The sequence below is a fragment of the Miniopterus schreibersii genome, assembly GCF_964146895.1.
Source record: "Miniopterus schreibersii genome assembly, chromosome: 4".
Lineage (NCBI taxonomy): Eukaryota > Metazoa > Chordata > Mammalia > Chiroptera > Miniopteridae > Miniopterus > Miniopterus schreibersii.
Window position 1 is genome coordinate 95,163,988 of NC_138105.1, and position 12,697 is coordinate 95,176,684.

General features: G+C 48.8%; 1 protein-coding gene across 1 annotated transcript in view; it reads left to right on the forward strand.

Annotated features, from left to right (window-relative positions):
• Positions 1–12,697, forward strand: part of DOCK2 (dedicator of cytokinesis 2) — a 345,160-nt gene that overhangs the window by 285,217 nt on the left and 47,246 nt on the right. The window contains exons 31-33 of the mRNA XM_081135683.1: positions 413–513; positions 602–660; positions 11,855–12,003. Coding sequence (XP_080991809.1) covers positions 413–513; positions 602–660; positions 11,855–12,003 — 309 coding nt within the window. The remainder of the gene's footprint in view (positions 1–412; positions 514–601; positions 661–11,854; positions 12,004–12,697) is intronic.

Genomic DNA, 12,697 nt, shown 5'->3' on the forward strand with positions numbered 1-12,697 from the left:
CCAGAGAGGCTTGGAGTCCCCGAGATACTTGCCCCTCACCCCTGGAATGCTAAGGCAGAGGAGCCAGCTCACCAAAGACACCCAGCTGGGGTGAGTTATTTGCCCCCCCAAGAAACCAAAATGAGGCAAAGCAAAACCAAACCAAAAGCATCCCTAAAATCCTTCTCCTTGCCCAAATCCTGTTGTGAGAGGGGACACGGTCAGCGCCTAGAGAAATCCATCTATTGTCCTAGCTTTGGCTGGGATGTTCATTTCAGAGCCCATGCCAGTTAGAAAATTGCAGTGCACAGAATTAAACTAGTCCTTCTCCTGTCTTCTGCCATCCTTATAAATTATTCACATTACCCAGCATTTACTATGCCTTCCCACTCCAGACCCTCTCCGTGACAGCTCCTTGCTCTTTCATTTACAGCTGTGGAATAACTATTTTCATCTGGCCGTGGCTTTCATCACCCAGGATTCCCTGCAGCTGGAGCAGTTCTCGCACGCCAAGTACAACAAAATCCTGAATAAGTAGGTTGCATGTTTGGATCTCCCAAAGGGGGTTTTCATGGGAACCACTGAGACGGTGCGTGAAGCAGACTTTTTTTGTTCCTCTTAGGTACGGGGACATGCGACGGCTAATTGGCTTCTCCATCCGCGATATGTGGTACAAGCTTGGTGAGTAGGCCCGCGCATCCAGGCAGACGCATCTGCACCCGCCGAGTGCCTTCTTGAAGGCCATCTGTTAGAGGGCCACGGGGGTTCCAGCAGTGGGAACTTGAGATGACAGTTTATCACTGTCTGCGCCCCAGGTCCTTCAGGAGTGTCTGATGACAGAGGGTGCCCCTCCCCACCTCCCACCCCCAAACAGCTGTGGATCTGCTTCTGCTTGGTGCCCCTGAGGGGTTAAGATGACAAATTGGGACTTATAAGCAGAAGGAAGGGCAGGACTGCTGTGGGAACTCACATCCTGTACATCACATGCATGCTTCCTGCTGATTGGTGGGCCGTCCTGCGTCCACTTCTTATGTGATATTGTGATCTACAGAGGACTCTCCAACCTCATGGGGGAGAGTTGGTTCTATGGAGGAGCAGGACCTTTTGTGATATGACTTGAGCTGGAAGGTAGCCCCAGAAGCTGTCCCTGCCTTGGTGAGCTACAGGACTCATGTATGAGCTGAGTGGTACCCATGGGAGGGAGGAAGGAAGGGAGATAGAATCAGAGAGACATTTATTGAGAGTCTGAATCAGGCCTGTGCTGAGGAGATCCCTTTTAATCTTCGCAAAACCTCCTGCAAGATGGAAAACCTCCCCCTCCTTTTATTGACCAGAGAACCCAGAGCGGGAAGTAACTTGCTGGACATCAAGCAGCTGCAAACCCCAGAGCTTGGCATTGCTTCACGGGGATGGGCCACAAACCTTGCTCGAGGCCTGAACCCTGCTCAATAAATACAGGGTGTTCCAAAAAAAACATATATACACACCTGGAATAATTTTAAAGGCAGTGTTTATTAAAATACATTTCATTTTCAAAATTGGACTATCAGCTATTAAAGTGTGTATACATTTTTGGGGGACACCCTGTATGTACTGAAAGGGTGAGCGAATGGATGGATGGATGGATGGATGGATGGATGGGTGAATGAGTAGATGAATAGTAATGAGGAATGAGGTATTTCTATCCCTGATGTTTGGAGCCTCCTTGACTCTCTGCTGCTGAATTGCTCTGCTCGAGGTTTGGATGTTGACCCTCTTAGGCTGAGACACTTGCGGAGACTGTGCCCATGTCTTGGATTCAACTTCAATTACCTCTCTGGCCCTGCTTCTTGCTTTCCCAGACCTCTGCAATCCCCATCTGTTTCCTAGACAGCAGGTCCAATTTTGCAGGGGAAGCACAGGGGACAGATGATCGGTCTGGGTTCTGCACTTGCTGGCAGTAGTAGACTTGGGCTGAGAGCACAGGGGACAGACCAGACCATCCGTATGGGATCTGTGCTTGCTGGCAGCACTGGACTCAGGCTAAGAGCACATACTGGGAACAGGAGAGCTGTGGATTGGCTCACAAGATCAAAGGGAGAGCTGGGAACGGGGCCCAGAACAGACTGTCATATCTCTGCCTTGGGCCCTGCCCTGTCATTTGCAAGCTATGAGGCCCAAAACAAGGGGACTGAGCCACCCTGGCCCTCAGCTAGGGGAATAGCTCCTCCTCCCAGGGTGCTTGTGAGGCTCATAAGAGCAAAAAGGAGAAAATAAAAACATGGAGGCCACACCTATGCCCGAATTTTTATCATTATTTCTACCCTTGCCCCATCAGGACAGAAATGATTTTCCTGTTCTGGCTCCTTCATCATCAATGCCAGGCCTGTCTCACCAGGCACTGAAGGGCAGGGCCCCAGCACGTGACTCAAAGAAGTGAAGGGGCTGGGGTATGTTAAACCAGCGGAAATCCATAAAATAGGGTGCTGTCAGCATTGGGGGTTGGAAAAATCTTGGTCATAGGGGCTGCCCTGTGCACTGTAGGATATTTAATAGCATCTTTGACCTCTACCCACTAGATCCCAACAGCATTCTCTCTAGTTGCAACAACCACAAAAGTCTCTAGACATTGCCGAATTTCCCTGGGGGGGCTGGGGGTATTGGGGTGGGGGATGTGTGTGTGCAAAGCGACCCCTATTTGAAAAACACTGTCATAAAGAAATACCATCTCTGCCCTGTTTTTCTAGAAGAGCATGCCTTTCTCAACCTACCTTTTGTTTCTCCTGGATAAAGACAGGGATATAAGAAGTATTTTATGTTGTATTTACCATTTATTCTGCAATACGAAAAAACAACAAAAAAGCATATACGAGTGCAGGCCTACCTGGTCTCCGGCACCTGGCCTCGGGGTCAGGCGAAAGGGAAGGAGCAGCTGGGCACAGCCAGAGTGAAGCAGACGCACCAGCTGAAAGGGACAGTCGCCGCTGGGCTCTGCCGATTGCTGTCCTATTAGAATGCCAGGCTGATGTCACAGCTTCTAGTTTGTCAAAAGAAGCCAGGAAACAGGATTTTAAAATGCATTTTCCAGTTTATGAATATTGATAACTAATTGAAAGTCTTTGAAACCTTGAATGTGTCCAGTGAAACACAGGGCCCCGATTTGGTTTGCATATGAGTTTGCATTGTTTGCTTGACAACAGCCAAGATGAGGTGAAGCCCTGGTGGGCTTCCATACCCAGACCCACACTCCCCACGTTGCCAGAACTGCAGAACAGGGACCCACACTTTGTTCTTCCCCAGCTCTTCTCACAGCCGGCTCTTCCCTGGATGTCCTTCCTTGTCATTTTGTACACACAAGATTTTATTTAGATATAGATTGTGTTTTGGCAGGCTTTCCTGTGCTCCCAATTATGCTGATGAATGAAAAGACGTTACCAAATATTCCACCTGCTCAGAATCACAGACCATCAGAGCTGGATGGGCCCTTTAGAGATCATACTGTCCAGCATTTTTCAAATGTTTATTCTTAGCTGAAGACCAATTTTTAAAAATGTCATACTCGATACATAAATTGGATGTCAGCTGAGCTATTGTCATTGATGTGGGCTCAGGCCTCATGGCCTGTTATAATAGGCTGCTCCTGAGCTCCCCACGTGGACCCCCGAGGATTGTCTGGGGAGAAATCCTGAAGCACTTCAGATCATGGTTTGAAGCTACAGTTCTGGTCTAACTCAGCATTTCACCAATGAGGAGACTGAGGCTCAGAGAGGGGAGAGGTGTGTACCAGTTCTCAGAGTGGATTAGAGGAGATTCGGGACAAGCTCTCTGACCCTAGTGTTTGTCCTGAAGTATCACAGACTCCTGAAGTATTCGGACACCTGTAGGATGAATTGATGCAATTAGAAGATGTACTTGTCGGGACTCGGGGGTTGCAAGAACCAGACGCTGGCTGTGGCTGCCTGGATCCTTACTCACGGGAAGGACAAGGAGAACCAGGCGATGAAGGAAAGGGCAGGCAGTGCAACTTTGCCCTCAGGATGGCCCATTCCTGCACCACTCTGCTTAAGATCCAGTGTGCAGGGGACACCATTCTAGTGGCCTTCCTGGATGGCCTCTCCATTGCTATTCCCCCCAAACCCACATATATTGAGGGAGCCAGAGTTTCCCAAAATAAAATGTTTACGGACTTATGAGAAGTCAGACAAAGTCACGAATGTCCATTGCAGAAAGCACCAGCCCAGGATGCTTTTGCAAACAGGGCCACCCACCTCACCTCACCTCCCCTCCCCTCCTGGCCTGGACTCCCAGGAAGAGGAAAGCATATCATCAGCCCAAAGGGGTTTTCCTGTTCATTAGGTACCTGGCTGCTCTTCCTTGCCTGTTTCCCTCAGGGGTAAGAGAGCAGAAAGGGGAGGCCAGCCAAGTGAAAGGATGGCTCCCCACGCCCACCCCATCCTGCCTTCCAGCAGATGCTGGCATTAGCATCTTCCCCCCAGCATGCTCATGAGCTGAACCTGCTAATCCAAACCAGGACAAATCCCCATGTACACTGGGGCAGGTGCAGTGAGAACGCTGCATTGGGCAATGACAGGTTTCCAAGTGCGGTTCCAGAGGAGCCAAGACAGAGTGGAGCTTAGCAGCTGTCTGGCCAACATGGCCGGTGCCCACACCGTAGCCATTCTCCCTTCTTCCTGGCTAACTAAGCCCAAATTTTTCACAGTCACAGTTTGTTCAGTTAACAGTGTCTTCCATAGGCAACGGCCGTGTGACCCAGCTCTGTCTGACGAGAATCAGCAGCAACAAACCTGCTGGGGCTTCAGGAAAACATTTTTTTTTTCAGTTAAAACTAAAGAGAGTGGGACAAATTCAATAAGAACAACACGGCTTTTTGCCCATAATCCCTCCCCCTCTTCCTTCCTTGAAACAGCGAGAGGCCTCAATGTGCAGCGTCCCCCTTAGAGCCGTGAAGACCAGAGTCACGTGGTAAGGATGGAGGAGCCGCTCTAGAGGAAGAAAACCAAAGCAGAGCTTACCCCACTTGGCCATGGCACTCAGATTTCTATTCATGCAAAACTGATACGTCATCTAACTCAACCCCCTGATTTTCTAGGTGAGGTCACTGAGGCCCAGACAGGCACAAGGACACTCCCAAGGTCAACGGCAAATCAGCGACTCGGCTGAGGAGAAAGGACCTGTCCCTTGGCCCCCAAGTTCAACGTTCTAATAGTTTCTTTTTTCAGAATATGCAGATTATCTTCAAAGGCTGTGAAATAGTGATCTGACTATGTTTTTCAAAGACTCCTGGTAATGAGTAGATCATAGCGCGTGTTCAGTTTTCCATTTTGTTTTAATATCCGAAGCAATCAGGGCATCATCACCATGATCAGCAGCAGCAGCATCTTCTTCCTCTCATCAGGGGGGATGTGAACAACCCTGTGATTATGAGATAGCTAATTGCAAAGATGATGATCTCAGGCTCGAAGATTATTTAACATTCTTCAGGGGAAAGTCTAGACTAAGCGTGTGTGTGCGTGTGCGTGTGCGTGTGTGTGTGTGTGTGTGTGTGTGTGTGTGTGTGTGTGAGAGAGAGAGAGAGAGAGAGAGAGAGAGCACTTTAGTGAGAGGGTAGGTGCAGGGAGTCTTGATGGGGAGGAGGAGTGCATGTTGTCCTGGGATCCTGCCACTAAAGGGTTAGTACCATTTGTGTTTTTTGATCCTGGGAAGATGCCAAATGTGATATATTTTCTGTGATAGTGTAGCATCCTAACATTTGTTTCTGCCTTGAGCGAAGCAATGCACATTTTGTCAAAATGACTTTGCCCTTAAACACCCCACATTCACTTAGGTTAACATCAGGCAGCCATGTTAAGTCTTTGCAGGAAAGAAAGACAAACTCCAGCAGCTGACATCATGACCACACTTGTGGGGAGGTCGCTCAGGGCTAGAGCGGTGAGAGCAACTGGATGATTACTTTTTAAGCATCCACAGAGCGTCCGGCTTGGCCCTAAACTCTGGGGAAGGGTGGGAGAGCTGGGAAAGCATGAGGCACTGTCCCTGCTCTGCCAGGAAGAGCCACCATCTAGATCAACAAGTAGAACAAACTAAGAATTAAAGAACAAACCAAGAGTATGTTCTTTATGGTGAAATACATGGTAGAAACTCAGGCGTTCAAGCAAATGGGAGATACATGAGGACAAAAAGGATGGCTCCAGCAAGGTAAAGGGCTCTAGTTAGACCCTTAGGGGGCATTGTCAGGGCTGAAAGAAAGGGAGAAAGGGCAGGTATTTCAGGAGAGCAACCAGCCTAAGGAAGCAGACTTCTTCAGGGTGGGGAGAAACTGCTGGGAAGAAATAGGAAATGGGATTAGAGAAGCATCTATCCATCCATCCATCCATTCATTCATTCATTTATTCATTTATTCACTTAACAACAAAAATTGAGCACTGTGGTAGGCAGAATAATAGCTTCCCCAAAGATGCCCCCGTCCTAATCCTCAGAACCTGTACATATATTACCGTATGTGGCAAAGTAGATGCTCCAGGCATGATTAAGTGAAGGATCTTGATGGTAAGGATATCCTAGACTATCTAGGTGCAGCCGATACAGTTACAGGGCCTTTATAAGTGAAAAAGGGAGACAGGGGAGTCAGGGAGAGATTTTAAGAAGCTACATTGTTGGCTTTGAAGATAGAGGAAGGGGCCATAAGCCAAGGAATGTGGGTGGCCTCCAGACGCTGGAAAACGGGGAAGGAAACAGCTCCTTCCTTAGACCCTCCATAAGGAACTCAGCCCTGATCACACTTTGATTTTAACCTAGTGAAACTCATTTCAGACTTCTACCTCCAGAAGTGTAGGGTAATAAATGTGTGTTATGTTAAGCCACTAAGTTCGTGGTGAGTCATCACAGCAGCCACGGGAAATGAATACAAGTACCTCTAAATGCCAGGAACTGTGCCAGTGGCGGGGGCTACTACTGAAAACATGATTGTCGCACTGGATAGTGACACACTCATTGCAGAGCTATCAAATTATGGTTGCAAAAGGGAACTAACTAACTGTAGAGCAGAAGCTTGGGGCACCCAGAGACTCTCTAAAGGACTCCTGCCCAGTGAGTGGGCTGAAGATGGTCTCACTGAGGAGGAGGCGAGCCCTGCGCTGCAGACTGGTGCTGTCCCGCCCGTGGAACTAGAATGTGAGCCACCATCTACATTTAAATACTCTAGTGTCCTTACATTTATTTTTATTTATTTTATATATTTTTAAATATGTTTTTTATTGATTTCAGAGAGAGGAAGGGAGAGAGAGAGAGAGAGAGAGAGAGAGAGAGAGAGAGAGAAACATCAATGATGAGAGAGAGCCATTGATCGGCTGCCTCCTGCATGCGCCTTACAGGGGATCAAGCTCCCAACCCGGGCATGTGCGCTGAGCGGGAATTGAACTGTGATGTCCTGGTTCATAGGTTGATGCTCAACCACTGAGCCATGCCAGCCAGACATCTAGTATCCTCATTTTTAAAAAAGCAAAAGAGAAAGAGTGAAATTAATGTTAACAACATGTTTTATTTAACCCCATACATGTTATCATTTTAACATGTAATCAATCAGGACATTATTGAGATGTTGCCTTTTCCCCCCAGTACTAGTTTTTTGAAATCTAGTGGGTTTTATATACTTACAGCACATCTCAACTTGGACCAGCCATATTTCAAGTGCTCAAAGGACACGTGTGGCCAGTAGCTTTCGTATTAGCTAGAACGACCTTAGACAATGAGAAGGATTTACCTGTGGGGAGGGGAGGGCTGTGGGGATAAGTTCCCAGAGGGGATGGGGTCAGGGAGAGAGGGACGAGCATGGTGGGCAGAGGAGGGCATGTGTGCAGACCCTAGGAAAAGGCAGGGGTGTTGCCAGAGGAGTGGGAGGCAGGCTAATGTTGGGAGGGCAGGCAGGTGAGCGGACGAGATAGGCTATGGAGAGGGAGCGTCAGACCAAACCATCCTGCAGAGCTCAAAGCCATGGAAGGATTGTAAACTGTGGGTCAACATCATCAGATTGGGGCTTTTCACAAGCTTTTCAGGACAGATTACAAAGTATTTAGGCGGAACAGAGAAGAATCTGGAGGGGTGTGACTGTCAGCCATGAAGGACAAGATAAGTCTATGCTGACCCTCTCCCCAGGCCAGCTCTTTGCCCCAAAGGGGAGCAAATAAACTGAGTGGCTTGGAAAGCTCATGAACTGCTCTGGCGGGCCCCGTGAGGTTGGACCATGTCTCTCATGTTGCCTTTCCCAGAACCCAGCACAGGCTGAGCTCTGTGTACCAACAATCATCAAGATCATCATCACAACCAGTGTCAACACTTCCTGAGCCTCTCTAATGAGCCAGACACTATGCAAAGCCCTTATTTATATGAAGTCTGTTAAGCTTCCCAATAAGTCCACCAGGCAGGGATTAGTAGTATCTGCATTTTACAGATGAGATAACAGAGGCTTGGGTGAGGTAACCGACAGGCACAAAGCCACACAGCCACAGAGCCCAGTCGTGGGACCTGACCCAGGTTGTGGGCTCAGATTCTGCAGAGCCTGGAGGGAAGCTGGGGCGAGCACATTCTGGGTGACGGGGAGAGAGCTGACTGCCTGTGTCAGAGCAGTGCCAGCGGGAAACAAGGAACTGAATGAGTGACCTTTGCTGATCAGCCCAGCTTTATTCCAGAGTCCCTAGGAGGCTGGCAGGACTCAGAAATCCAGGGGATTCTAACTGGTCCTCCTTTCTGTTCATTTCAGAGCCTGTGCCAGGGTTAGAGAGCCCTGTACTCTCTGCCAGAGTGCCCCTTTTGTCCCGTATCTCATAAGGCCAGTCATTCACCCAACTTCTTTCTCAGCCTAGGTCCTGATGGTCTCCTTCCTTCCTTCCTCCTTCCCTGCCTTTCTTCCTTCTAGGCTTCTTTGTCTCTTCCTATTTTGCCAGGTCATGTTAGTGCCCTCAGACCCTCCCCATTCATTCTCACTGTCACCTCCTGAGAGGAGTGACAGAGGAGGTGACCGCAGAGATTGGACCCGAGGCCCGAGAACACAGGACTGCCTTCCACCCTCACCCAAACTCCTCTCTGGGCTTCATCACCTCTGTGTCCTTTCCCACAGCCTCTGCAGCTGGGCATTCAGGTTTTTCCTGCTGGCTCATTGGCACTTTCAAAGCCTTTTCTAATCAGTGTGTGTTCCCAGTGAGATTTAGCTTCCATTAGATGAACAAGACCCTCTCACCAATTCCCTTCCTTTCCTCTTTCAAATACAGCAGGAGGTGTGTCTCTTGAATGAGGATTATTTTTTTCCAAATGAGTCTGCACTCCATTAGCCACAAATATATTGTGTGTGTGAGTGTGTGCACACATGTGCATTTATTTAGATGAAGACATGTACACATTTGGGTTAACTAAACACAGAATCTAATGTGCTAAAAGTCCACTTCTGATATAAAGGAATAAAATTTCTCTGTGGGGCATTGTAAGGGCCACTGAGATCACACCGTATTTAGAGGTGAGCATCTCTCTCTCTCCTCCTTGCCTTCTTCCAAACATCAACTGGCTGCAAAGAATGCAGGTCAAGTGTATCTGAGAAATCCCTGGTCCACGGCACGTCTGCTCTTTATTTTAAACCACCTTAAATATACCCTCCAGTATTCTAAAGGCCTTTGTTGCATAAGCAATTTCTCTGTTCCATGGTGGCTTATCTGACAGTTTCCCATTTACCTTCTGCTTATTACTGCCCTCGACTTGGAATTTTAAAACCTCCGTGGGTTTAAAGGATCCTGAAGGACGAAATCAGAAACCTAGATTAACAATTGCTATAAAGCTGCAAGAAAGTAAGATTTTTTTTTTTTTCTATTTGGGCCAAAGTCAAGACTCAAGGCTCAGGTGTAATCCAAATGCACCCTAGAATGAAGCGGATATCCTGGGAAAGTGTCTTTATCTTTCACTCAGCTCTCTGCCTGGCTTTACCATTTCCTTCTCACTAACTGGATATGTTCCTAGGATGATGCCTTTTTTATCTGAAGTCTGGGGAAATACTCCAATATTAAGCCTCATTTAGGCAGAATGGAAATTCACTTTCCTGCTGCCTTCCCTCTTGTCTCCTTTTCTCCGCTTTAATTGAAAGCAGTCGCACCAGGCTCTGTGCCACACCACCTGAGTCTCTGCGCCCGGGAGCCCTCGGCCCCAGGCGGAGGCCACCTGTGTTTGTCCTGACGCTGGAGAAAATGGGCCTCTTGGCTTCTGAAACTAGGGAGGAAAAGAGGCAGCTGCTGGTGAAACTGGGTGTCAGTGTCAGTGTCAGTGTCAGTGATGGGCTTGGCGCATGTGCTTAGCCTCGCTCCCCAGGAAACCCTGCGTTCCCTAAGTGCCCCTCTGCCTTCCCCGTCCCTGCCATGTCTGATGTGTGTGTTCTGAGGAGCCTGCCCGGTTCTGCTCAGTGAGGCCACCCTTTGTAGTTCATTTTCACCAAACATCACAAGAGTAGCTTACTCTATATAAAGTATGCCACCTGCCAAGCACTGTCCCGGACGCTTGATACATAATAATTTATTTATTCTTTGGAACAGCCCCATGAAATAAATACTACTATTCTCCCATGTTACAGATGAGGACACTGAGGCCCCAGGGGGTGAGATCAACTAGACCAACCTCACATAGCTGGTTAATGGTGGAGTCAGTTCACAGAGTCAGGCAACCTAGCTCCTGAACCAGTGCCCTTAAGCAATGGGCCACACTACCTGGGTGCTGGGCACCGATTCTTCCAGGTTCTGTTCTGAGCACACACGCACATATTTTCCCATGGTCTTCTGAACAGGTCGTTGCTATTGCCTTTCTGTAAGACGTGTTTGCAGTTCACATAGCTAGAGAGTACAGGAGCTAGACACATTTATTTATTCCTTCAACAGGCACTTATTGAATACTTAATATGTCTTGTGATCGGTGCCACAGATACAGTGGTGAGAAGACATGGTCTCTATTATCATGAAGCTCTCGGTGGGGGAGGCAGGCGTTTATCAAATGATGTCACAGTTAAAGACCTCATTGCAAAGTTGGGTGAGGCGACAGAACACAAGAAGCCAGTGCAGGGTGTCTGAGCAGCTGGGGGTGGGTGGGCATGTGGTGGAGGCTGTTCTCAACACATCCATCCAGTGGGACCCATCCATGCGAAGCCAGGTGGTAATGGGGGGCTTGGGGTGTGGCAGGAAAAACATTATCAACCAAGGAGCAGTGTGTGCACAAGCCTGGCAGTGGGGAAAGCAGGGGGAGTTTGTGTTACCAGAACCAAGTCCCTGGGGCTAGAATGCCCAGGGCGAGGGGAGAGGGTGCAGGAAGGCCTGGAAATGAGGCAGAAGAAGTGAGAAACCGTAGTCCACCTGACCCTAAAGCAACGTTTGAGCCCGGCTACTCCACTGACTGCACTATTCCAGCTGATTGTTAGCAGCAAATTTTGCTTTGCTTGTTTCATGAAACAGTTGATAAAAGCGTGTTGTCCAAACCTCAGAAACACGGCTTGAGTTGCAGACAGACATAATTTCTAATAGCCCTGTGATTTACTGTCGCTGACGTATTCCATCAGGGCCCTGTTTGCAGAGGAGACCGCGCAGGTGAAAGCCCTCATAAACAGTGACATGCTTTACACACAGCTGTGTCATTACCCTGAATAACGGAGCTCATTTGGGATGACACACGCGGCTCCTGCCGGAGTTAATATATGCAAAGTGTTCAAAACGGTGCCTGGCGCCACGTAAACAACTGTAGGAGCGCTAACTATTGTTTTTACCGCTTGCTTTTTTTTGTCTTTTTTCCCCGGGCTTGGTCTGAAGAGGACGTGCATCTTGGAAACTGCCTGACGTGTCCCTGCTCTCTTCTCTTTCAGGCCAGAACAAAATCTGCTTCATCCCGGGCATGGTGGGACCTATATTAGAGATGACACTTATCCCCGAGGCCGAGCTCCGGAAAGCCACCATCCCCATCTTCTTCGACATGATGCTGTGCGAATATCAAAAGAGTGGGGATTTCAAAAAGGTAAAAAATGAGGCTGGAGACCCGCGCCAGCACCCCTAATCCCCAGCCCGCTTCCTCATAATGCTATCTCGCTTCCATCTGCCGGGCTCCATTCGAAGGCTCAGAATGAGCTGGCAGATCGGATTTGGTCAGTGTTTTATCACGCTCTCCTGCCTGAGGCCAAGATTAAAACGTGCTTTCTTGCCGTGTATCCACTGGGTCCCTTTCTCAATAGTGTGAGAATCCTGCTTCCCTGCCTAAGTGCTCCCCAAGGTGTACCTGAGGGCCTGCCCCACCCCTGCCTCCTCACACCTGCCTCTGTCTGGCGCCTCTCCTTCTGGGATGACTTAGAAGATCTGTGTTGTCTGGAAAGCACCCACCCTGCCCAGTGTCACACTCAGCCATGCCCCAGCGGTGACAATAAGTGGGGTCAGAGGCCCATCACCCCGGGGGGAACCTGTGGATCTTCCATGGAAATAGGCAGCTTCCCCAGCATGCAGGGAGTGAGCAGCTGTGTAAGGCCAGGTCATTGGCCCAGTATTTTCATTGACAGTCCTGTCAAACTTGAAGGACAAGGACCATTTTCTGCACCCAGTCACTCTAGAAGCTTCTGACATGGAATAAACACCCACTTCCACAGTGGTCACGCAGGTTGAGCCGGTGAGGAAGGTTGGCCTTAGTGGTCCCCTCAGATCATGCCCTCTTGTCCTGCCCT